The sequence below is a fragment of the Mustela lutreola genome, chromosome 3, assembly GCF_030435805.1.
Source record: "Mustela lutreola isolate mMusLut2 chromosome 3, mMusLut2.pri, whole genome shotgun sequence".
Classification (NCBI taxonomy): Eukaryota; Metazoa; Chordata; class Mammalia; order Carnivora; family Mustelidae; genus Mustela; species Mustela lutreola.
Genome location: NC_081292.1, coordinates 16,899,807 through 16,926,650, shown reverse-complemented (window position 1 = coordinate 16,926,650; position 26,844 = coordinate 16,899,807). Strand labels below are relative to the sequence as shown.

At 46.3% G+C, this 26,844-nt stretch overlaps 1 protein-coding gene across 1 annotated transcript; it reads right to left on the bottom strand.

Annotated features, from left to right (window-relative positions):
* Nucleotides 1–5,152: 5,152 nt before the first annotated feature.
* On the bottom strand, nt 5,153–26,427 carry C3H8orf76 (chromosome 3 C8orf76 homolog). Its single transcript, XM_059165696.1, has 6 exons — nt 26,269–26,427; nt 22,820–22,915; nt 21,886–22,029; nt 16,246–16,703; nt 11,837–11,969; nt 5,153–5,492 (listed from the first exon to the last, which is right to left on the bottom strand). The coding sequence occupies exons 1-6, from the start codon at nt 26,383–26,385 to the stop codon at nt 5,295–5,297; spliced, it is 1,146 nt and encodes a 381-aa protein (XP_059021679.1). The 5' UTR covers nt 26,386–26,427; the 3' UTR covers nt 5,153–5,294.
* Nucleotides 26,428–26,844: the final 417 nt, after the last annotated feature.

Genomic DNA, 26,844 nt, shown 5'->3' with positions numbered 1-26,844 from the left:
TAGAGGACAAAAGCATGAAAATAGAGTCCTTTTCTTCCAAAGAGCAGCCAGCGCTTTAATAATCATGTTTCCTGAATCTGTGTAATGTAAGAAGAGGCAGATGCAGGCCAAGGTTACATATGGGTAAACTGAGACACTAAGAGGTAGATTGTGTGACCAGGGTACTCCTGTTTCCCAGTGCCCAGGAATGGCCTACTGTACAAAAGGTATGGGAACATTCAGGATGTTTCTGGTAAAGGTGGTAAAGGTAATACTCAGGTAATACTCAGGTATCCCTGGGCCTGATGAATTAGGGTAAAAACCCCTAGTGTGCCACTCTAAGTGCTGTGGGGTTGGTTGAAACTGTAGCCCCCAAGGGTGGGGCAAGCTGAAGTGTCTAGGGGATGGAGTTGGACAAAGCCGTTCATCAGCTCAGGTCCTGGCTTCGGGGAGACTTGGGCTGGTCTCGAGGTCCTTGAGTCTGGGCCAGTCCCAGCGGCTTGCAGGGTCAGGATCTGGGAATGGCCCCGCAGCAATTGCCCAGGGCAGCCCAAGGCAACCAGGAAAGGTTCAGTGTTGACCTTGCAGCTCCCTTGTAGTCAGAGCCAGAGGCCTCCATTTGGCTTGTTGACGCCTGAAGCAAGGCTGCCGCCCCCCCCCCCCCCCACAAGCCCCATCATTCATTCACGGTCAGATTCACAGCACACCCTCTATTCCGGAGGTGACCCCAGATCTCAGGGGCACAGCCTAGCTGGGATACAAGGAATACGGCAAGCACAGGGAGGATTAGGCAGCTCAGTTTGGAGAGATCAGGGGACCCTTACCAGAGAAGTGAGAGTTAGCAAGACCTAATGAATAAGGGCCTTAAAAGTGCAGGAAGGGCTGGGACCCAGGCTGCTCCAGCCTGATGAAGCTGGCACAGGAGCCCGGCAAGCATCTTCCTGTTTCTTTTTAAAGATTTTGAGAGAGAGAGAGAGAGAGAGAGAAAGAGAGACAGCACGAGCCAGGAGGAGAGGGAGCCCAGACACAGGACTCGATCCCAGGACCCCAGGATCATGACCTGAGCTAAAGGCAGACGCTTAACCAACTGAGCCACCCAGGCGCCCTACATCTTCCTATTTCTATAACCTCCCCTTGCCACCAACCTCAGCAAATGTCTTCCTATTGCCCATCTCTGGCTCAGCAGCTTTGCCTTTGCCACAGAGAGCTGGCGGGACAGAGCCCTTCCTCCTGCTGGCTTCGGAACCCAGCAGCTTGTGGCATCCCAAGTGATGCTCTCCAGAGGGTACCTCCCTTCAGCCCGTCCTTGTGTTTGCCCAGTGTTTGGCAAAGGCAAAGGTGTCTTTGCTTCTGTTTTCTTTTAAAACAGTATTCCTGTCCTCATTTCGTTTTTTTTTTTTTTTCCCTCCTTGGTTTCCAAAATTCCAACAACAGCAAAAACAAACAAACAAACAAACAAAAAAACCCTTTGGTTCCTGAAGGTTCTTTAAACCCTGGCCCTGATGTGCTGATTTCCTGCTGACCGCCGTGACAAGGTTAGAACAGTCGGGTGCAGCCGAAGGTTCTAACCTGGATTCCACAGTCTGCTGAGAAAGCTTCGGGAAGGTGACGCTTGGGAGGGACCACGAGCCCCCGAGGCCGTTCTGCCTCTGAGGGCTGATTTTGTGTCAGCTTGACTGGTCTAAGGCATGCCTAGCTAGCTGGTGGAACGTTATTTGGGGCGTGTCTTGAGAGTTTCCGGTAGAGATTAGCACTTTGGCGAACTGAGTAATGCCGATCACCCTCCCCAGTGCGGGTGGTCGTCAGTCATCCCGCCGGAAGCCCGAGTGGAACAAAAAGGCAGAGGAAGGGCAGATTTGCTCTCTGCTTGCGCTGGGGCATCTTTCTCCTGCCCTTTGATGTTGGCGCTCCTGGTTCTCTGGCTTTGGGACTCAGTTCAACACATACACCATTAGCCTCCTTTCAGGCCATTAGATTTCTCAGCCTCGAGAAGTGGTGGAGCTATGACCAGGTAAACCTTCCGCCCGCTCTCCAATCAGCTGGCGTCATTGAGCACAAGCATGGTGACCAGGCAGCCACGTGTGTGGGTGAGAGGGTAGTTCGCAGAGATAGAGGGTAGGGCGGTTGTTAGCTCAAGGGCTAAGCAGACACAACACTGAAGCTTTAGGTGATGCTGCCACGCTTTAGGTTTCTCCTGCCAAGGCGGGAGAAAAGGACAATGACCATCCCAAATAGATGCTAATCCTCTATTTTTTCAATTATAATTCCATTATATCTATATCTATATATCTTTATCTATATAAATATAAATACAGATAAAGATGTATGTATATATATCTCCTATACCAAAAGCACCCCAAAAAGGCCAAAAAAAAAAAAAAAAAAAAAAAAAAAGCACGGGCACTGTGAAATTTAAAGGGGGACCTGAGCAAGTCTGGGATCAGGAGCATCTTGAGAATGATTCCTGAGCTGAGATCTGTAGGAAGGAGACGCTTATGGTGGGGTTGGGAGATTGCAGGGCAGAATGTTCCAAGCAGAGGTAATGGGATGGGCAAAGGGCTTGGGTGGGAAGATGCTTGGAGTCCAAGGGCATGAGAAAAGCGAGTGAGCTGGGGGCACATGGGCCAGAGCGGGACCACGCAGGCCCTCACCCACAGGCTTCATGAATGAGTTGGGAAATCACTGCTGGACAATCTTTGTTAAGATCCTTTGGCCACAGTATGAAGACCGCAGGGGTCTCAAAGAGTAAAGGACAAAGGACTCTCACCAGTTCAAGTACTGGGTACAAACTCTTCCTTAGGAGAGAATGTTGAAGACGGGCCTTTTGGGAGTCACAAGAGGCAAGAACCGCCCTCGGGTTCCACCCCACCCACCTGGAGTGGAGTCACCGGTGCGGTTCACATCTGCTCGCCTTCCCGGTGATTCACTCCTTGACAAGGGGGCAGAGTGTCTACGGAGGCAGGCCTGAGATTTTTCTTTAGCATAATCATTGCTCAGTTAACCCTACCCATCCTCTGTGCTGGAAATGATCAAGATGACATGTGTGAGGACAGCCTGAGGCGCCCGGCATTCCCGAGTGCCCTTCTCTGGCTTCTCCCATATGTCACCATGTGGCTGCCTGGAAAGTGAGGTGTGGTAGGTGTGTGGGAAGATTCGCGAAGGCCACGCGGGCAGTTCTGGACAGCACAGACAACGGAGCCGGGACGACAGCCAGAGGGTTGGAAGCTGAAAAGCACGGACAAGGTTAGAAGGGCACTAGGATCAGGATGGGAAGCCAAGCCAGCCTAGAGGGGAAAGGGCATCTCTGGGAAGTCTAGACCAACAGGAGAAAGGGGGTTAGCTCCAGAAAGAGAACCAGGCAGGGTGTTCCAACGGCCTCAGCACTGTGCTGGATCTTCGGGGGGTTAAACTTTTGTGCAAACAAAACAAGATGCTGGCCAGGTAATTCAGAAATTCAATAAATCTTTCAGGAAATGCCAGGTAATCTGCCCCGAAGATACCGATATGAAAAAGACAGTCCTAGTCCCTGATTTTAGACTTTCTGAAGTCTCTCGTGAAAAGACAAGCTGCCAATCACAACAGAGTCAAGAACCCCTCCGGGAGCGAAATCCTGCAGGAGCGTGAGAGAGGGAGACCTACCGCCACCTGGAGGCCAAGACTTCGGGAAGCTGTAAGGAAGTGGAGACCCGGAAGGTGAGCAGAATGGGCCCACCACGCGGGGCGGGGAGACAGCCCAGACCGAACTGCCAGGGCGAAGGCCCAAACGCAGAAGCCAGGGTGCATTTAAAGCCGGGGAGCCGGGAAGGAGGGCGCCTGGGAGCCAAGGCTTTATTACCACGAAGGGATTGGCAGTCTGGGCACTATCCCGAGGGGTCATTCGCAACGAGACCATGAACTCCGAGACAGCAAGTGTCTCTGTGGCAACCGCACAATGCTTGTCACATCTCGGGGGCTCCGCAGTGATTGTTCATGACTCCGTGAGTGGATGGAGGGCACGGGGGAGCTGCGGAGAGGTTTCCATACTTGTCAGTGGTTCCTAAAATTCACAGCATCTATTAACCGTACCTAGCTTTCGTTTCACATTAGAGATATTAAGTGACAACCTGCCATTGCTAGTCGGGCTATCACTCGTACTCGAAGAGCAGTCAGACAGAAACAGAACCAGACATCTGTCTGTTTTGGGAAGGGGCCTGGCAAGGGGTGAAGCAGCAGGTGCAGCAGAAGGAAATCCTGAGGCCTCCAACCCAGGCCTGGAATTCTTTTCCCTCTGCTGAGAATAAAATGTTGTGTGGGACATCACGTGATGAAGTTTTTGGTTGACTATTAAATTCCACTCTTCGTAAGGGAGCTCCTCCGTTCCAGATGACGTGAGTACGGTAATGGCCCTTTGTACTGAAGTGCTAGAGACTGTGACTATAATCCGTGTGTCTGGAAGGACATGACCATCACCCTGCACGACAGTGGCCCGTGGGCCTCGTGTTTCTGTGCATCTGGTGAGCAAGGCGGCACTAACCGCCCTTCATTCCAGACTGCCTTTGCATCATGTCACGAAAGAGATGGTGTCCTCCTCTGCAGCACAAGGCAAGTGTGCTGACTACTGCCCATTAGAGAAGACCTGAGTTTCTAGAATGCAGCCCACTCCACGTGCACTCTTCTGTTTGGGCCCATATACAAAATCTCAGAGCCGTGGCACTTTGACACACCGCTCTTAGAAATGGTTTACTTTTACATTTCAACATTCTTGTTCTTTCTTGATGAATTTACCTGAACAATGGATAGTTTTACTGCTGATAATAATATAATAGTGTGGGGCTCCTGGGTGGCTCAGTAGGCTAAAGCTGCTGCCTTTGGCTCAGGTCATGATCTCAGGGTCCTGGGATCAAGCCCCACATCGGGCTCTTTGCTCAGCGGGGAGCCTGTTTCCTCCCCTCTCTCTCTCTGCCTGCCTCTCTGCCTACTTGTGATCTGTCAAATGAATAAAAAAAATCTTTTAAAAAAATATAGTAGTGTTTTCCAAAAATATATAATATCTAAGAACCTCTTTTATACACTTTCCCAAAAGATATCCTCTAAAGGAATAGTAGGTCTGAGATAAGTGAATGGCAAAAATCCATGAACAAAACAAGTCAAGAAACTGAACACAGTAGAAATAATCAAGAAACTGAACACAGTAGAAATAAGAAAAGCTGTTTTTATAATACATAAATAATCATTTTAAATTCACTATATTCCATGATTAGCAGTGGATTCTTTCTGAAATAAACAAGGACAATTAAAACAGTACAGGATGTTTTCTATTGTTTTTTAAAGGGCCACTAAGCCAAGATTTGTATCTCTGTATGGAACTGATTTTCAAAGGGACAGAAGTGGTCTTTGATCTTTCTGAACCACTTGTCTTCAAATTCTTTCGAAGATGCAATCACTAGGGCAGTCAGAGCTGTCGGGCCAACACACTTCACCTCTGTGTGAACCTCATCTTTTATTTTTTCTGGGACGATATCTTCTCCCATAACCTGCAGCAGGAGGGGGGAAAAAAAAACAGTCCTGTCCCAATTAAAGGGGCGGAAGACTATGCTATTCATCGAGTGTAAAGGATTTCACACCAAACCAAACCAAACCAAACCACAGAAACACTTTAGCAGCTGGCAGCGGGGGGGTTGTGGGGGGGTGGATTCCAACATACCAAAAAGATGTTTCAATCCAAGGCCCACAGAAATAAAATACCCCGTATTTCTCCTCTTATCCTCCCGAGTGAAAACATCACTGAAACACTAATGTGGCGGCTGTTCGGCCTACAGAGAGTGGGCCGCCAACATTCTTAAATCAAAGATCACCTTCCGCTGGCCAGAACGCATCTGCGAGTGCTTCTCCCCCCTCATAAAACCACCAGAAAGCAGAGCCTGGGCCCTGTGGAAGCAGGGGCACAGCTGCTTCCTCTTAGAAGTTCCCCATGGGGGGCGCCTGGGTGGCTCAGTGGGTTAAAGCCGCTGCCTTCGGCTCGGGTCATGATCCCAGGGTCCTGGGATCGAGCCCCACATCGGGCTCTCTGCTCAGCGGGGAGCCTGCTTCTTCCTCTCTTTCTGCCTGCCTCTCTGCCTACTTGTGATCTCTCTGTCAAATAAATAAATAAAATCTTTAAAAAAAAAAAAAAAAAAAAAAAAAAAAAAAAAAAGAAGTTCCCCATGGAAGTCAAAGGCAGCAAACAGGCCAGCAGCAAGTAGCTGGGCCTGCGCTTTCCTGACCCAGAGAGCCTTAGTCCCTCTGGAGATGTCACCACAACCTCCAGGCCCTGAGGCACCTGCCTGCCCTCTGCAGGCAAAACACTGCTCCCTACTGGTCAGAATCAGGCTCAGATCTTCAGTTAATTTCTCTCACAAGCAAAAGTTGTAGAAAGGTTGCCCCCGAACCCGCTAAGTGATCGGCCCATCTTTGGTAAGGACAGTGAACTGTCCTAACACATTTCCTGTTGTTGGCACGAAAGGTTCAGGAGCCATCCGGCAGCGATGCTGTAAAGGGAATTTAAGTCACTTGGATTTGGACTTGATGACGTCGAAGGTTCCTGAAAACCCCGAGATCCAATGTGTTCATGAATACTCCAATTATAATGCATTAAAAGCCCATTCAAAGAACGGCTTCCACTGACTTTAGACCTTCAAAGACTACTTATTATTTGAGGCAAGAGCTAATGGTATGAATAGCTTAACCAGGCAATTGTCAGCACTTATTAAAGCCTGGAATTTTCATTCATTCTAAGCCAGTGTTTGTCCTGTATTTTAACATTTCTGACCTCGAGAGGTACCTTACAACACAGGCATGTCACGGCATAAATGGCATCTTACTTTTCTTTTATTGGCTCATCAAATACTGATGCGTCTTACAACTGATGATTTCTTGGACTCAACGAAATGTAGTATTTTAAAATCTGGGATATAACACCAGAAGTGTTTTGTGTTTTTTTTTTTTTTTAATAAAAAAGAGAACTGAATAATAATAATATCCAAATAATGCAATATTCCAAAAAGAGGGATTCGCAGGAACATCATTCACAGCTGTCAATATAGCTACAAAAATATTTGACCATATAAAAAAATTTAAACTTCTATATACTAAAAAAAATCATAAACTTCAGAAAATACTCCAACATACAAAAGGTGAGTAAGCCCAACAGAGAGAGAGCTCTAACAAATTAGTAAGAAAAACAGAAAATTACAAATAGAATAAGGAAGAAAAAGCATGACTAGGTATTTCACTAAATATAAATGGCCAATAAACATGTGAAAAAACTGTTCATCTTAAGAGTAATCAAACCAGTAAATGGACACTGAAAAGTGCTGCTTTTATCGCTCAAATCGCAGATTTTGAAAAATAAGTTAATACGTATAAAATTATTTTTATAAGTCAAAGTGATCAACTATTGACAATTTCACATGGTTCAACCTAGTATCCAGGCATGAAGGAGGAAAATCAGTGTTCTCATACAGGATATGTAAACTGAACCAGCTTTTCTGAATCACATTTAGAAATGGGCTTCAAGTCTTTAAAATGTCTGTATACTTTAACCTAGTGATTCTACTCCTAATAATATCTTCTAAAAGGACCAAATACATACACTGATTTTTTTGCCAAGACTTATTAAAATAGGTACTTTATATCTGTTAAATGTTCAATATAGAGGACTTAAGTAAATAAATGACAAAAGCTAAAACTGGGGGCACCTGAGTGGCTCAGCGGGTTAAGCTGCTGCCTTCGGCTCAGATCATGATCTCAGAGTCCTGGGATCGAGTCCTGCATTGGGCTCTCTGCTTGGCAGGGAGCCTGCTTCCCCTCTCTCTCTGCCTGCCTCTCCGTCTACTTGTGATCTCTCTCTGTCAAATAAATAAATAAAATCTTTAAAAAAAAAAAAAAAAGCTGGGACGCCTGGGTAGCTCAGTGGGTTAGGCCGCTGCTTTCGGCTCAGGTCATGATCTCAGGGTCCTTGGATCGAGTCCCGCATCGGGCTCTCTGCTCAGCAGGGAGCCTGCTTCCTCCTCTCTCTCTGCCTGCCTCTCTGCCTACTTGTAATCTCTCTCTGTCAAATAAATAAATAAAATCTTTAAAAAAAAAAAAAAAAAAGCCAAAACTGGACTACTATCTGTCCATGAAAAAGCACATACTCAAACAGTATTTAAAGATACAGGGCCAGGGCGCCTGGGTGGCACAGTCAGTTGAACATCCGGCTCTTGGTTTCGATGCAGGTTGTGCTCTCAGAGTTATGGGATTGAGCCCCACACTGGGCTCTGCGCCCTGTGCTCAGTGCAGGGTCTGCTTGAGTTTCTCTCTCCCTGTTCGTCTGCCCCTTCCCACCATGTGCATTCTCTCTCATTCTCTCTCTCTAAAATAAATAAATAAATCTTTTTAAAAAATAAAGATACAGGGTCATGATCATATCACAGTGTTAGGTAAAAATAACAAGAATATAAAGTGAAATGTACAGTTTGGCAATTCCTCACAAAGTTAAACAGAATCACCAAAGGACCCAGCAAATTCCACTCTCAGGGACACATCCAGGAGAATTTAAATCAGGAACTCAAACAGATACTTGTAAGCCGGAGTTCACAGCAGCATTCTTCACAATAGCCAAAAGGTGGAAACGATCCAAGTGCCAATAAACAGATGGATGGATAAAATGCACTGTGTATGTATGGACAGTGGAATATTATTTAGCCACAAAAAGGAACGAAGTTTGGACACGTGCTACAATATGGATGAACCTCAAAAACATTAGGTTAAGTGAAAGAAGCCAGACATAAAAGGGCATATATTATAGAATTCTACCATTTGAAGTCCTAGTATAGGTAAATTCATAGCCACAGAAGGTAGATTAGAGGTTACTAGCGGTTGGGAGGGAGGACAGAATGGGAATTATTGCTTAATGGTTACAGAGTTGGTTTGGGATGATGAAAAAATTTTGGAAATAGTGCTGATGGTTGCACAAGACTGTGCATGTAATTAATGTACTGTACACTAAACCATGATTAAGATGGCCAATTTTATGTTACACGTATTTTTTTATCTTAAGAAAAGCAGAAAAGGGGAACTATTATAGAATAAAAGAGATATAAGAGACAGAAGAACCAAACAGTCTGTGGATCTTATATGGATCCTTTAATTTTTTTTTTTTTTAATTTAAATAGGCTCTACATCCTACATGGGTCTTGAACTCACGACCCAGAAATCAAGAGTTGGATGCTCTACCAGGTGCCCCTGGGTCCTAATTCCAATAAAACAATGATAAAAAAAAAAAAAAAGAAAAGAAAGTACGCAAGCAAAGGAAATTTAAGGACACAGAGTCATCCTCGTGTCACAAAGTAAGGTTAACAGAGCACAAAATGAAAATGTACACTGTAACCCCAATGAGGGCCCAGACATCTTTTTAAAAAAGCTCCACAGGTACTTCATGTGCATCATCCAGGTGGAGAGCTACTATTCCACACAGTCCACAGATCTGCTACACATGGGAAGGAGTATGAAGATGTTTGAGACATCTTGTAAGGATGTCTTCTTTGTAAAGCTAAACTTTGCTTATAAAGAAACCTAAAATCTAGTTGAAAAGATAAGACATACTCTTATATTTTGGGGCACAGTTGGGGGGGGCAAAGTGCTATCTATTCAAGCAGTGACTGTCCCTGAGCTCAGAGGAGTTAGCCATTGTCGGACGGGGACATTCAGGGAAAGCTTCCTAGAGGATGTGGACCGTGGTGGGCTCTGAGGAGGGAAACAGTAAGCGGATGGAGATGAGAAACCCATGACAATTTTGTTAGATGTGGCAGAGGAGTCTAGAAGGATGCAGAAGATTTGTGTCAGGGAATTACAAGGTCCTAAGTTTGGGGCTACTCTCTGGAAGGCCTTTGATAGCACATGGAGGCACGTGCACTAGAGCTGACCTCCAAGGTGACGGTGACACGCTTGGTTTCTGAGCACACAGGCAACATGCTCAAAGCGATGTCGTGAGGTAAACCCAGCAGCAGCAGGGTTTCCCACAGACCTGAGGGGAGAGAGCAAGGAAGCGAGGAGAGCCGAGCCAGGAGGTCACTGGGAGCCGAGCACGAGGCCGTAAGGACGGGGGTGCTGCATGCGAGAGAAACGGAAGGTGGGCCCGAAGGGAGGGTGGCTGGCTGCTGCTGGAGGGCGACTGGAGCGGAGGCGGCTCCCAGCGAACGAGGTCCCAGCTCTGGAAAGAATGACAGACGGGACTGATGAAAAAACGAAGTCTAGAATGAAGAGATACTGCCAGATACGGACTGAAGGTTGACTGGAAAGTGTTCTGAGGAGCAGCTCCATTTTGTACCAGAAGAGACAGGAGGATCATCAATCAGCGCTTCGGATGTGTGGCTTAGGAGGTAACTAGTCTGAGAAGTGAGACGAGGGTTTCAGAGATGGCGCTAGACATACTGGTTAGAGGATAATCGACCCAGACATGACGGCTGAAGCCATGAGTGGGTTACGATTTCTGCGGGAGATGGCGGAGAGAAGGGGGAAGCTAAGTGGAACCTCAGGGAATGCCATGACTTAAGAGACAGAGGAAACAAGGAAATTCCAAGAGAAAGAGGAATATTAAGAATACAGGAGAAAATCAGACTGCTGGGGTCCCTCGGAAGAAAAGGGAAGAGGCAACAAAAAGGGGGTGGCCAACAGCTCTGAACACCAGGAAGAGGAAGGGAAGCAATGCCTAAGTAGCAAAGCCTCGGTAAACTTGGAGGAGAGACAGGCCGTCCGCTGCGCCTGTCTGTGGGATCAAAGGAAAGGTTGAAAAAGGCTCACAAAGAAGAGCCAGGAGAACACGGTCCCATAAGAGGGAAAAGGGGTCCAAGTGGGTGCTTAGTTTAGAGAAGGAAGAAAGAAGCCTGGCAATTTAGATGTGCCGGCAGTATTTCTTAAAACTGAGTGACATTAGGGTAGATAGGGCTATACAGACTTACTTCACGGATAAGTACCTCAGTTACCAAGTTTCCATGACATACGAACAGGAGCTAGTGTGAGTAACTTAAATACAAACACAGATCATCTCCAAATGCTATCTTAAGTAGTTTCAACATCACTTTTTAAAAAAAGCTAATGAAGGGGCGCCTGGATGGCTCAGTGCGCTAATCCTCTGCCTTTGGCTCAGGTCATGATCTCGGGGTGCTGGAATCGAGCCCCACATCGGGCTCTTTGCTCAGCAGGGAGCCTGCTTCCTCCTCTCTCTCTGCCTGCTTCTCTGCCTACTTGTGATCTCTGTCTGTCAAATAAATAAACAAAATCTTTTAAATTAATTAATTAATTAATTAATTAAAATAAAGAACCCTGACATCTGAATTTCTCGGCAACCACCAAGCTAGTGGAAAGGTTTAGCAGAAAGAAAACGGACTTGCAGTGGGTGGGGCTCAGTCCAGTTCTGCAGCTCAAAATCCAGCCCGAGGCGGGTTCCAACCTGTGCGAGCTTCACTCCCAGCTGTGCGGGTCCCAAAGGCTGTTCTGAGCATTATGAAGACAAATGGAGGAAAAACGTACAGAAACGCCGCAAGAACATCAACATTCACTCATTCGTTCAATCAGCACTCAGAAAACAACGATCGGGCATTTAGGATGTGCGAGCAGGGGGGACTCACAAGCACTGACAGGAAAATGAAACAGAGCCCCTGACGTAGTACGCTGTGGGAGAAAAAGATGACGACGATGCTGCTCTCGCGGATTAAGCAATCAAAAGCCACGTAAGGCAGAGAAAAAGTCCCTTAGCAGAAGAGATCTGGTTGTTTTCTAAAAAACGGTTCCGAAGCCAGGAAAAATACCTCTGATGCCTCGGTTCACATAAACCCCCAGGGTTCATGTGAACACTCACCTCAGCTATCAACAGCAAAGTGTCTTCTTTGAAGCTGAACCCTTTCATTTTATCTTCAATTTCCTGCTGAGTCCTTAAGTTCCTCTCCAAAGCAAACGCCGTTTGCTGAGCCTGGGTGAGCTGAAGCAAGAGCCTGAAAAACAGCAAGTCCCAACGCGTGGGCGACAGGGAAGGGAAAGCCGGAGGAAGGGTTCGCAGGAGCACGGGGACTCGGCTGGGTGGGAGTCCTACCGGGCTAGAGGAGGGGACTCACCTTCATTTGAATCCCTAAAAAGCTTCCCACTTGAGCAAACTGAGCAAACTGTGCTGGAGAGTCATCTTTTCTAAAAATTCCTAGACCAACGCTTCACAAAGAGATCTTTAGGGAGAAAAACCTCCAAAGGGCTTCCTGTAGAAGAAGTCAAGTGATTGAAAGCACAAACAATCCGGAGTGAAAGGAACAAGCTTCCTAATCAAAGGCTCCTCCTCCAAAATGCTGGGATGTGCTCCTCTGAAGTCTGTGTTCTGCGACCCTTTATATCCCCCAAACCTAGAGTCACTCGACCTCGAGGACTAGTCAGAGCCTCCAGCAGACTTTCATTACCCAAAGCCGGGTCAGGTCTTTGACGAGCCTCTGGTGGTCCACCTGGCAACTGCCTCATCGTGAACTTCCCGCACGGGCATAGCCTGGTCTTCTCCTTCCTCCTCGCTCCTGTCCTGGGCACACAGCTCCTTCTCCTCACTGTTTAAGTGCTGAATGTGGGGGCCCCTGGGTGGCCCAGTCTGCCGGGCAGCCAACTCTCCGTTGCTGCGCAGCTCATGATCTCGGGATGGTGAGAGAGAGCCCCACGCCGGCTTGCGCTCAGCAGGGAGTCTGCCTGAGATTCTCTTTCCTCTCCCTCTGCCCCCTCCAGACTACTGTGTACTCCAGCGTCACATTCTCTCTCTCTCAAAAAAATAGGTATTTTTTAAATATATTGAATGTGTCAATTCTCCAGGTTCCCTCAGGCCTCACTGGTCCCTATTTCTACTCCCACAAGCACGCAGCTCTCCTGTTCACTCATCTCATGTCTTGAATGAACCACCCACTACTCTAAGCACTGGGAGATCCTGGCAGGCAAAACAGGCTTCTGCTCCATGGAACAGAGGGAGAGCGATCACGGGGAAAAGGACTTCAGGGAGTGAGGAGTGTTATGCAAAAAATCAACCACTCACTCAGTCCGTCCAAGCAGGGTGGCTAAGTACCCGCTGTTCAGGTGAACAGGGAAGGAGAACTTTTCCGAGTCATCGCTCAAGCTAAGAGCCAACGGTGAGTCGGCCGCCGGAGTGTCTGGGGCAAGGGGACGCGGACACATGAATTAGCTTGATGTGTTTGAAAATCGTGACGATCACTATGGCTGGAGCAGAGGGAAAAAAAACCCGCAGTAAACGAGAAGGGAAAGGCAAGGTCAACGTCTCACAGGCCCCGGAAAGGAGCAGGGCATTTACGTAAGGGCAACGGGAAGTCACCGGAGGGTCTGGAAGGAAAGCATGCTCGGACCCACACTCCCCTGACTCACTCAAACCAGCTTATGTTACTACCTGGCCTCTGGAAGCATATACATTTGTGACCCCTTTTCTCTTTGATGTCCTTGCTGTCCCCTCTTGCTCCTGAAAGGACTTGAAAATACAGCTTCGGGGTCCCTGGGTGGCTCCGTTGGCTAAACTTCTGCCTTTGGCTCAGGTCATGATCCTGGGGAGCCCTGCGTCTGGCTCCCTGCTCAGTGGGGAGTCTGCTTCTCCCTCTCCCTCTGCCCTTGCTCAGGCTCTCTCTCTCTCAAATAGATAAAATAAAATTTTTTAAAAAGACAAAGAAAATAGAGCTTACACTTGCTTCTTCCGTCCCATGTTCTCTCAGCCCTCTGCCCCGTGCCTGCTCACTCATCACTCCTCAAACTGCCTTCTCAGAGGCTGCAAATGACCTCCTCACTGTCAAGCCCCCCCTCAGATTGATCCTACCTGACTTCTCACTATCATCTGGCCGCTGCTCTCCTTCCTGAAACTCCTTCATCTCCCGCTTCCTTCTTCTGAGCTCAACTCCTCCAAGGGAAAAGCTCCAACTCATGGCCTGTAGGTCCCTGAATCTCAGCACATTCAACCAAAATCTTTACTTCCACCCTAAGTCTGCTCTGCTCCTCCTCCCGGGTGTTCTGTCTCTCAAAAGGTGCCACCATCCACCCACACACCCGAGGAAGACTCTTGACTCGTCTTGGACTCCTCTGCTCCCCTCCCCCATCCCCGTCTTTCCCACACCCTCAGCCGGTCCTCAAGTTGCGTCCATCGAATCCTGCACTGATGTCCGTTTCCTCCTCCCCAACCGCTGCACGATCCTAGGTCAGGTCCTGGCCGCTGCCCACCGAAGACTCCACAGCGCCTTCCCTGGCGACGCACGATCGCCACTCCTTCCTCCCAAATCTCCTCCAGGCCACCAGATCTCTCCTGAAATCACAGCTCTTGTCACCCTGCTTGGACACTTAAAACTTTCAAATCCTATTCCGGCCTTCAGCGTAAGGACCAAGTTCTTCAAGATGACATTTAGCATCTTCTGTGACCAGAAGTACGCCCGATACCGAAGGCTTGCCACACGCTGCACCCAGAGCCTCAGAGGCCGGGATCCTAACCACCCCAGGAGGGAGGCCTTTCCCGTTTTCTCTGTGAAGAGGAACATGAAGGAACCGGAGAGCAGAGAGTTTACGTAATTTGTACAAGGTCAGACCGCTAGCGAGCAGAGGAGTCCATACTTGCTCGCTCAGCACCAATTTATTAGATCCTTACAGTGAGATCTGACTCCCAAACCCCTCCGCCCCCTCACGATGTCGTCCTGGCCCGCGGTCTGCCGCCCACCTCTCCGGCTCCCCCACCCATGCTGCTGTCACTGCAGCAGACAGTGTGACACCGCGTGACGCCGGTCCTGTGCTTTCTTCCTCTTTACCTAGCCTGCCTCTTCTCATCTGGGGAACATTCCAGGTCAGCAAGATACTCCAGAAAGAACTCAAGCTGTGGAATCAAAGGCCTGGGGTCCAGATCATGGCAGCGTTTCAGAGCTGTGCCACTGTGGGCATAACGCTAAGTTCGTTTCCTAGTCTCTACGATGGGATCCCCACGCCCACCCCAGGGAAGGGTGAGAATTAAAATGAAACAGTGCATGCAAAGCTCTAGTACACACTTCTCTCTATAGCTGAGGAAGGTGCCCAGAAACACTGGGCAGAAGCATCACTCCCCGGTAAAGTGTTCTTCCTGCTACACTGAACAGCTCCTGTTTCCTGTCCCCGTAGGGCTGCCACTACTAATACGCCGCTAGCACCTATTCCGCCTGTCACCGACTACACATCCAGTGTCCTCAACACACTGCGTGCTGTAAAGGAAAGGGCCTTTAAAAAAAAAAAGATTTCCTTATTTTTAGAGAGAGCGAATGAGCACAAGCAAGGGGAGGGGCAGAGGGAGAGAGAATCCTCAAGCAGACTCCCAGCCTGACTCAGGGCTCGATCCCATGACCCACAGGTCATAACCCAAGCTGAAACCAAGAGTCAGATGCTCAACCAACTGAGCCACCCAGGTGCCCCAAAAAGGACCTCTTTTCAAAATCCTTATGATCCCAGCACCCAGCATGTGCCTGGCATACATACCACTGGCTCATGTACTTCCGAATCAAAGTAACGCAGTCAACACAAAACATCTGCTGCATAAAGTTTACAATTTGCTTCACAGATACCACTTCTCAGTAAGCCTCACTCTTAATGTTTCTAGAATTCTCCAGAGTTAAAAACAATAGCAATAACAACAACACACTTTTGGCATCATTTGGGACCTCTGAGAATCTATTTCTCTCATAAATTATAGAATTTGATCAAGTGTATGTTCCCTTTTCCCTTAAACCTTTTTCTTTTTTACCCTTAAACTCTTACTAATATGGATTTAAAGTATTTGGAGTCCCTAAACCATGGGGATTCTCTGTAGAATGAGGTAAACATTGTTTATTCATATTATTAATAGTGATTCAAACACAAGAGCAAATTGTTTGCTCTTTATTGTTTGCCCTTTAGTAGATTTCTGTGGAATCTGAGTGAAAAATACCTTGTTTATAAAATCTCTTCCCCTTTGTCGATGTTTTATACATTTAATTTTCTTTTCCTAATTTTAATGGTTTCCAATTTCAACATTTTATCTTGTGTAATGACACAAATCATATTCTTGAGCAAATACAGTTATGTTTCTAAATCTTACATACTAAAAGGACATGTTCAAAGGAATCCATCTAGACTACAGGGAAAAAAAAAATCTCAAAAACATACCAAATTCTATCCTAGGACTTTCTGAAGACTAAAATCAGAAAAATAACACCTTTATCCTTGGCCTAGTACCGTATGTTGTTTAATCCTTTCTTCATTTACCTGGTTCGTATAAAGGAGGCACATGCTTTCATCCGAGTCTCCAGCAACATTGCTTCTCTCTTTTCTGCCATACAGTCTGGAATATTTTTCAGAACTTTCTCATTCTTCCAGTTATTACCGCTGCATGCTTCCACAGAAAACACAGAGCTCTCAGGCCGTGTTTCAGGAAAACAAAAAAGACAGTCTTTTCCTGAGTGTGGAAAGGAGGATTTGGCAGTTTTGTCACTGGAGGTGAAATCTTTCTGTTTCTGAGATGGCGCACACGATGTTGACAGAGCTGGCCCCAGATTCAGGTAAGCCTCAGCCAATTTGCCCCAGTTCCAAGGATCAAAAGGATGCAAAGAAATTAGTTTCTGTAGGCAGAGAATTGTTTTCTCCAAGTTTGGCAGACTTGAACAAATAGCCAACTGGAGGTAGAGCACAGCGGTTAAATGGTCTGTGTTAGTTGCTTTCTTTTCCTAAGGAGGAAAAAAAAGTTAAAAACCTTATTATTTTTTTAAGATTCTATTTTTAAGCACTCTCTATGCTCAATGCAGGGCCTGAACCCACAACCCTGAGATCAACACCTGTACCCCACCCACTCAGCTAGCTAGGTGTGCAAGAGTTAACAACTTTAACCTGCAGAACGTTTTCCTTGTAAAAACGGATATGCCTAAAAACCCAAGTTGTGTATGTTGGAAATTAGAGATATCTTTCAATAGCTACAAGTAGAGAGAACTGCTTGAAGCTGTAAACCTAGAGAAATACTGGGGCGCCTGGGTGGCTCAGTGGGTTAAGCCACTGCCTTCGGCTCAGGTCATGATCTCAGGGTCCTGGGATCGAGTCCCGCATCTGGCTCTCTGCTCAGCAGGGAGCCTGCTTCCTCCTCTCTCTCTGCCTGCCTCTCTGCCTACTTGTGATCTCTCTCTGTCAAATAAATAAAAAAATAAAAATCTTTAAAAAAAAAAAAAAAAACCTAGAGAAATACATACGACCTACTGAAATAACCACTAGACACTTCCAAACATCCTGTCATAACCGAAGCATAATAATTCATATGACAGTGGCCTGATGAAATTCAGCACCAGAATCATCTATTTCAGTTTATCCTCAAGTTTTAGAATAGTCTTTATTGTTTTAGCCAGGCAGCTGAGAGGCCCAAGCCAACTTTTCTTTCCCCTGGGCTAATGGTCCATTTTAATATTCCAGGCTTTCTAAAAACCCAAATGGTAATTTCCTTGAGGATTCAAATGGACTCCATTTCCAAATTTGACTTGGCTTAGACATCTTAAACAGGATAGCCCTGAAGCTCTCAGTGCTTCATGCGGCACCATAATTGAATCCAAATGCCGTCCCTGGTAACCATTACCAAGGCCAATTATTTTTGGCCAGAAGGGGTTGCCTGGTTTCCTTCTGATCAGAAAATGCTTTTCAAGTCTCTTTAACCAGAGCCACCACCTCTTGCCTAACTTGCCATATGGCAAAAGCGCTGTGGGTTAGGGAAGACAAGGTTTCTTTTTCTACGTTAGTCTGTGGAGAGCAGATGGCCGACTAAAATTACCTTTCAGTTAATTTTAAGTCTAAAGAAAACCGGGCCTACTAATATCCAGACCAGGCTCCTGCACACAGCTACACTGGGCAGGAAGTACAAGTAAAACTCCCCCGTGTGCAGCCTGAAGAAAGAGGCCAGCGAGTGAAAGCTTGGGGAATATTTACATATCTATATATTAAGTGAGAATAGAAAATAAAGCTCCATTCGACCTATCTGGTGATACTGCACCTTCCCAGTGAACAGAACAGATCTGGTTTTATTACTATTATTGTTCTGCACTCTGTCCTTCCTAATAGACCATTAGGTTCCAAAGGGGTTTTTTTGGTTTTACTTTTTAAAAGTCATTTATTCCAACCTCATTCAGTTCTGACATAAAATTCTATGAAGTTTTCCCTTCAGAAAACTTCTACCATTTTTTCTTTTTAAGTTCTGTTTTAATTCCAGTTGGCTAACACACAGTGCTGTTAGTTTCAGGAATACAATAGAATGATTCAACACTTCTGTACATCACCCTCTCCTGAACAAAAGTACACTCCCCTAATCCCCATCACCTAGTTCACCTGTCCCCCCACCCCGACTCTCCTACCCTCTGGTAACCATCAGTTTGTTCTCTACTGTTAAGAATCTGCTTCTTGGGGCGCCTGGGTGGCTCAGTGGGTTAAGCCTCTGCCTACGGCTCAGGTCATGATCTCAGGGTCCTGGGATAGAACCCCACATCGGGCTCTCTGCTCAGCAGGGAGCCTGCTTCCCCCCCCCCTCTCTGCCTGCCTCTCTGCCTACTTGTGATCTCTGTCTGTCAAATAAATAAATAAAAATCTTAAAAAAAAAAAAAAAAAAGAATCTGTTTCTTGCCTTTCGACATCTCTCATTTTTTTCACCCAAAGGTTTTTTTTTTAAATTCAATGCTGAATTCCTAGCAGAGGGCATAGCACCTTGGACATAACAGATGTTCAGTAACTAAGGAATACATCTTCATGTCCTTTATTTGTAAGGAGAACAGCACATACAGACTTTAGGAAATGCTACCTTCCTTCTAAAACCAGGCTATAGCGCTTTATGATGTATAGTTAGCATTTCATATTGAGAATGTATGTTGAGGTAGAAGCTGTTACATATAAACCATGATTTCGATGGGAGGGTTTTTATAGCATAAATAGCAAATAACTCTCTGGAAAATTAAATTCCATTTAAATGACTTTGTGAGATTTTCCAGAATAACCCAACTCCTTCTGAAATGCAATAATGATGACAGGAGTTAGTATTTATTCAGTGCGAACACAAGCCAGGCACTAGTCTAAGCACTTTACTCATTTAATCCTCATGACAATCTTTTGAAATAGATTCCATCATTACCCCTTTTTTCATAGAAGAGGGAACTGAGTCACAACAGAGAAGTTAGAGAACTTGCCTGAAGTCACACAGCTGGTAAGCAGCAGAGCTACAGTCAGTCACACGAGAAGGCACAGGATGGAGGGTACTTTGGAAGGGCTGACGCATGTCAGCTGGCTTAAGGTTCTCCCTCCCGATGAACAGTGTGTGTGCAGGCTATGGACATGAGTCTATCACCTTAGCACTGAACCCAGAATCAGGCACGTGGTGGGGCTGAAATCAGTGTTTGTAGAGTGAACGCATTTAAAAGAGTCATTTACCATCAGAAGCAATGTCCTTAACCACAACTTATCACATGAGCATATCAGTTACGGTAAGATGTTTAATTATTGAAATAAGAAATAAAATATAAATAAGTTCCTTTTTTTAAAGATTTTATTTATTTATTTGACAGAGAGAGATACAGTGAGAGAAGGAACATAAGCAGGGGGAATGGGAGAGGGAGAAGCAGGCTTCCTGCTGAGCAGAGAGCCCAATGTGGGGCTCAATCCCAGGATGCTGGGATCATGACCTGAGCTGAAGGCAGAGATTTTAACCCACTGAGTCACCCAGGCATTCCCAAAAATAAGTTCTATTACAAAATTCTGTCCAACAATCATTAAGAAGAGAGATGAATTAGGAGCTGTGAGCAGAAAGTGTTCATATCCCGACAGGCACTCCCAGATGAGCTATTTTGTTCAACGCTGCATACTGACCTGTCCCCTACAGAACATAAAAGGACAACAACTACCAAGACAAAAACAGAAATAAGCCACAGCTAAAAACAAAAGAGAAAGGTCTATAAGTAGGGAAGAAATTTAAAAAATAAAACAAAACACAGGGTACCAAGCAATGAAAAACTACGCAAGTCGGCGGGCACCACTGAGATCATGTGAAAAGACCCAAAGAAAGGGGGAGACCCACTGGCCTACACTGCTGGCTCCTTCCCCAGAAGGATGCCTAGAGGCCAGATGGACAGTTTTCAGTCCTGGCAGGAAAGCTGAAGGTCTTCTGACTGGTCCTTCCTCCTGTTTCATAACATCCCAAGCTCTGGACACCGGCATCTGCTGGCGGGCAACAGATGCTTCTCTGAGCCACAGAAACAGACTTCCTCGGCTAGAAGGAAGCGCAGGAATTCTCCAGACACTGACGCCACTGACGAGTAGGTCAGGCAGGGGAGAGCAGAGCGGGGACATGTAAGGGATGCCAGGAAGAGGGAGGGGACAGGAGAGCACAGAACAGGAATGACGGGCAGGTACCTGATGCCTAGAAAAAGGTACCAAAAGGCCCAACGCTGCTGCTAATTTGCAGACCTGGAAGACTGAGAATGAACGCTGTCAAATCCCACCAAGTTTACTGTGCCGTGGGCTTCCTGAACAAGGTAATCTCATCTTCCGGCTTAAGAATTAATGCACATTTATTAGAGGGGAGAAAAAGAAGAGCCAGACACAGCTGTTTTCCACATTCCAAAGACAATTTCCAAGGTTTCTTCTCACTGCAAGAGGCTGAGGTCCTAGGCAATGAACCCCACCGGCAAGTAAATTTAGGGATTTTTCTTAGTTAAAGAGATGGAGGAGAACAGCTCAATTGCATGCATTCTTCAGGCTGACCTCTAGTCAACCTGATCTGCAGGGTTCACGATCAGTGTCTGGGCACCTCAGGAATTCCCTCTGAGGAAGAAAACGGGTCATCTATAAACTAAGTTTGGTCAACTTAGACCAATCCTCATATAAAATTTATACACAGAAAAGCCAGAAATAAATAAAAATTGCCTTCATCTGAAATCAAAAACAAGCAGAATCTAGAATTGCAAATAACAGCTTTTCTTTATCCCTTAAAAAAGGGATTGTGCGAATTCCATTTAAGAATTAAAAAGGCCAGGGGCGCCTGGGTGGCTCAGTGGGTTAAAGCCTCTGCCTTCGGCTCAGGTCATGATCCCAGGGTCCTGGGATCAAGCCCCGCATCGGGCCCTCTACTTGGTGGGGAGCCTGCTTCCTCCTCTCTCTCTGCCTGCCTCTCTGCCTACTTGTGATCTCTGTCTGTCAAATAAATAAATAAAATCTTAAAAAAAAAACAAAAACAAAAACAAACATTTAAAAAAAAAAAAAAAAAAAAAAGAATTAAAAAGGCCAGGGGCGCCTGGGTGGCTCAGTGGGTTAAAGCCTCTGCCTTCAGCTTGGGTCATAATCCCAGGGTCCTGGGATCGAGCCCCACATCGGGCTCTCTGCTCTGTAGGGAGCCTGCTTCCTCTCTCTCTCTCTGCCTGCCTCTCTGCCTACTTGTGATCTCTCTCTGTCAAATAAATAAATAAAAGAAAAAAAAAAAGAATTAAAAAGGCCATTAAGCTTGGCTCAGTATGATATTTAGGATTTTTTTTTTTTGGTAAAGTTCATTATAGAAATTTCGGAAAATAGAATCTAAAAAAAAAAAAAAATTAAAGAAAAAAATTACTGATGATCCTCCTACTCTGAACATTTACTCCTAACAAGAGTAAAACCTTTTTTTTTTTTTTTTTACAAGATTTTCAGGTAATGGAAGAATTTTAAGAAAAAATATTACAAGAAAATGACTGTCTAGAGCACCAAACTGTTTATCATTAAAAGTTCTTACACCACTGACAATTTTCTACTTATCCAAACCCACAGATTTTGCTGCTAGCGCGAAGTTTTGTTTTGTTTTAGAAAATAAATTATTCAATATCCCAGGAAAGCAACAGGAACACAAGCAATGAAACCACTTACCAAGTGTGTAGCAATCTCCAAGGCTTCTGTGTGCCTGCCCAGGTGAACCAGACACCGAGCCTGGCCTTCCTGCACATCCCTCTTCATGGCAAAATTCGCAGACGGCAATTTTTCAGAGATACTAGAATACTCTTGAAGTGCTTTCTGCCAATTATTTGTTAAATAAAGGAAATGAAGAGAAGGGATTAAAAAAAAAAAAAAAAGAAAAATATAAAGTAGAGAAGAGGATTCAGTTATAGGCATTTTTTTCTTGGTAGAGGGATTATTCTAACTGACTCCACAATGAACTATGGAAGGCCTGAGTATTTGTCAGCACCATTTTTCTAAAAGGTAGAAAAGAAATGGCTGGAAAATATAACTGCTACTACCACGGAAATTATCACCATATGGTAGAAAGAGCATTTTGGAGCCAAACAGACTGGGGTTTGAATCCTGGTTTTGCCACAAACTTGCTATACAACCTTCCTTCTCTCATCAGCAAAACAACAGTAAGACTCTTGTGAAGAAGAAATGAAATTTTCTATGTAAAGCACCCTGGTATCTACTTGTTCTTCCTTTTGCTTACACATTTCGGGGTGCTCTGCTCCTGTGACTCCATGAGGCATCATGCTAGAGGCTCCCGCAGAATGGGGAGATATAGAACTTGGGGAAACAGACCTGCAAGGATCCCGAAAAGATCCCTATATTATAGACACGGAAACAAAATAAGTGATATAGAGCCATGGATAAAAGGATAGAAACTGGGGATTCTGAGATTATAAACACTTACCGGAGAAGATTAAATTCACCCTCACAAATAACACATTCATAACTAATATGCTGTAACTGATAGCATTGTTTATAACTGATTACCTGTTCATAACTGATTATTTGTAACTGTTTATAACTGATTGCCAGTTTCAAGTAGAATAAGCTTATATATGCTGAACTCTACCTGATACTCTTGCCGTCTGTAGGCGAGGTCCCCCTTGAATTTCTTCAGTGTTAGAGCTTCAACATCATCACCGCTCTCTGTTTCTTCATAAAACCACTAGAAATTGTGAAAATAGCACACCACAGAGAATTAACTTACGCTTTTCCCTGTCATACTCAAGTGGAAGCAATTTCCCATATGTAACTGATGAAATCTCAAACACTGACCTACTTCTTTAGGATGAGACACACAGGAAAACATCTAACAAGAAAGTCAATTTTAGCGATGGCTCAGTTTTCATTAAAATCATCACGAGTAATAAACATATCAATAGTGAGAAACATCTCAACTGAAAAAGCAACTCAGGCCTATATGGTTCTACGCAGAGCATTTCAAGATGGGATCGTGGTGTCCAGGAAGCTGGATTTTAACTAGCACAGTTCCCACTGCTCCTTCAGACTGAGACAGGTGTCCCTGTAGAGACGTTTTCAGAGTGGTTAGAACAAGGATTGGCGATTCATTATGAAAAGGACAAAGGAAAGAGGAATTACCTTTACTTATAACCCTTTTATGAAAATGTCGTAAAAACAAAAAGTAGAATCTAACCAAAGAGATTGAAATTAAGGCTGAAAGGAGGTTTCCATGCAATCAAATGCCAAAGACTTGTAGAAGAAAAGTTTGGGGTGCCTGGGTGGCTCAGTGGGTTAAAGCCTCTGTCTTGGGCTCAGGTCACGATTCCAGGGTCCTGAGATGGAGTCCCCACCCCTCTGCTCAGCAGGGAGCCTGCTTCCCCATCCCCCTGCCTGCCTCTCTGCCTACTTGTGATTTCTGTCGAATAAATAAATAAAATCTTAAAAAAAAAGAAAGAAAGAAAGAAAGAAAAGTTTGGGGTAATGCCCATCTGGAATATCTTATTCACTTTTCTACTGATAGAAAGGCAAGCGAGACTGGGATTTCTCCGTTAGTGAGTGAAGTACGTCGAGATTAGAAAATAGGTCTAACAAAAAGCAGTCTGTGTGCCAGTTTTTCCAGCCTCAAAGTAGTAGCTCAACCTCCCTTTTACTCACAATAAAACACAATGAGGCTGACTGTGGTTTGTCCCCAGGTAAATGCTATGAAAACGCAACCGCGTTTGTGGTGGTTCCACAATCGCATCAAAATTGCTTGGTTCTATTACTGCAAGTGTTGCCTGGGTATCATTTCCCTCCTATTATCCAGTAAAATAGTTTCTCTCCTTCATCTGATCTATCACAGCGAAGAACGCTGGTAGCTGCTGATTTTCTGTTGTCCCTGAAACACCGAGTAAGTCAAAAGTCCACATAATTTTCCTTCGTGCTCTACTGCTTGCCGGTCACAGTGCCAGTCCCAACCTGCGGAACAACAACCGCCCAACTGCAAATCTTCATCCAGTATTCACGATCCCAGGGGGAAATGATTAGGAAAAACGGGCTTCCAAATGATTGTTTCTATGCTCTCACATCTCCACAAATGGCCCGCAACCATTTAGACGGGGATGGCTCCCAATTCCCTTTTCTAGTAAGAGGAAGGAGGGAAGAACTGGGAGCAAGGGCGGAATGAAGAGGTGAGGGGCTGGGTAACGCCGACTTCTGTCCCCCAGAGGATCTAAGCAGGGACAACAGAAATCTTCTAACCCAAGCTCCTGGTTTTACACTCACGGAAATCAATGCGATGTGAATAAGGCCTCTTTGAGTTTATGAGCAGCATCACACACCAAACAAATCCTAAAGACAAGTGATTTTTGGATTTCACTTTGTAAGTGCACAACACATCACACCTGACCAAGTATCTCACCCACTTCACTCCACAAATAACCCCGTGAGCCAGCAAATCTTATTTTTCCCAAATTACACATAAGACTCTGACACTTTGGTAAGTGCTAAAGCGAAGGCTGCAATGCGGGGTCCTCTCTCATAACCATGGCTTTTACTGCGGCACCACATGCCTTCCCAGGTCCATTCCTGTTCTCAGTGTACCTGAGCAACCACTACAGGTAACTCTGAAAGAGCATATGTGATTAGGAGGAAAAGTAAGTTAAATAAAACAAACATAATTCACCAATTACTGAGCACCTGACATATTTAAGTACTTTTTTTTTTTTTTAATATTTTACTTATTTATTTGACAGAGAGAGGGCACAAGCACGGGGAGTGGCAGGCAGAGGGAAAAGCAGGCTTCCCGCTGAGCCAGGAGCTGAGGATCCTGGGATCAGGACCTCAGCAGATGGCAGCTGCTCAACGCACTGAGCCACATAGGCGCCCCCTAAGTACAACCGTTTTTGTTTTTTTTTTTAAGATTTTATTTATTTATTTGACAGAGAACACAAGTAGGTAGAGAGGCAGACAGAGAGAGAGAGGAGGAAGCAGGCTCCCTGCCGAGCAGAGAGCCCGATGTAGGGCTCGATCCCAGGACCCTGAGATCATGACCTGAGCCGAAGGCAGAGGCTTAACCCACTGAGCCACCCAGGAGCCCCAGTACAACGGTTTTAAGGAAAAATAAAGACAATACCGGTAGAGGAACTTAGCACGGTGCCTGAAACAGGTTAAGTTTCTAATACATAGTGCTGTAGTTCTTATCTGGGAGATGAGATTTACATATATGCAGTAACACCAAGTAATATTCTACCAATTCAAACTATTCACGGAGTTCCTGTCACGAACAAAAACTGCCAGCCACCGGAAGACAGAAGGTTAAGCCCCCACTCTCCTGTGGTCATTCAGCACTCCGGGACGAAGAGCTCTGCGTTACTGACAAGGGCTGTCATGCAAACTGAATGGAGGGGAGGCCCTCAAAGACAAACGCGTTGGCTGGGAAGGAGGAATCAGAAAAGACTTCCTGGAGGCGGCGCCATTCAAGCTGCGCTCTAAGAAATGGATGTAACTGAGCGATCTGACCGTGCGAGCGGGGGTGACGGGGGCTGGGAGAATTCACTGAGCAAGGGCAGGCCCCGTGGGTGGGACGTCGCCTTCTGGGGAGCAGACAAGTTTTGGGAAGTGGGCGGTGGCCGGATTTCTGGGGCCCCTGACCGCCCGGCTGCAGACTCCGTGAGGGCGCACGGAGTTACTGAAGATTCTGTAACATAATTCATACTGAATTATGTTTGTTTTATTTAACTTACTTTTCCTGCTCATAAACTCCTCCGCAGGGAGCCTGGGGGACCCCCGCCAAACGCCCTGTGCGGGTTAATGCCCGCAGCTCGGGGCCCGGTGGGCCGGGTCCACCGGGTGGTGCTCCGGAAACGCCCCCGCCACGTCGGGGAGGGAGTAAGCAAGGGAGGGGAGGCCTGCGGGGGCGCAGGGTCGGCCGGGCGAGGCGGCGGGCACCCGTACCGCCAAGACTGGGCTCCGAGGGCGGCGGCGCGGGAACAGGGCGTCCGAGGTGCTCCCCGCCCGGGACCCGCGGAGGCCGAGGCCGGGGGTTCAGAGACAGGCCACCATGTCCCGCTCTCTCACCTGCGGCTCGCAGCGCTTGGCGCGGTAGGACGCCGGCGGTGCAGGCCGCCGCTCCGGCCTCTGTTCGAACACCGAGTCCTCGAACTCGCCGCCCAGCAGCCAGCATCCAGTCTCCATGGCGCGCCCGCCGCCGGGGCACCGGGAGGGGGCGGTGCCTGGAGCAGCGCCCACGTGCGGCCCGACGCGGAAAGGGCGGGGCCGCCACGGCCGGAGCGCGGCATGCTGGGGCTTGTAGTTTCCTGCGGGGTCCCCCAAACCTGGATTTGGCTCGCTGCTGGCTTGGAGTTGTGGTGTAACTTAGATTTTTATCTGACCCACAAACTTACCGAAGCCGGGGCACAGTGTTTGACTGTTCCGTTTCAGGAGATGGACAGAGATCGTGAACTGCCTGCGTCAAAAACACTGCCTCCAGGGTAGCTTTTTAAAACTAAGTAGCACTGGGTTAAGCACATTTTTTGCACTTTGTATCCTCTCCCAACAATTTATGAAACGCACAGTGATTCCCACTTTGCAAATGAAGCTATTGGAATTTAGAGAGAGGTTAAGTAACTTGCTTAGGATCAATTTTTACGTGGC

Bases quoted from the DNA above. Each gene is read 5' to 3' on its own strand.
- C3H8orf76 (XM_059165696.1), bottom strand. From the start codon at position 26,385: ATGGAGACTGGATGCTGGCTGCTGGGCGGCGAGTTCGAGGACTCGGTG. The intron at 22,030-22,819 runs GTAGAGTTCAGC...AATAATTGGCAG, and splicing joins ACAGACGGCAAGAGTATCAG to AAAGCACTTCAAGAGTATTC. The intron at 5,493-11,836 runs GTGAGTGTTCAC...CTCCTGCTGCAG, and splicing joins CTTTGCTGTTGATAGCTGAG to GTTATGGGAGAAGATATCGT.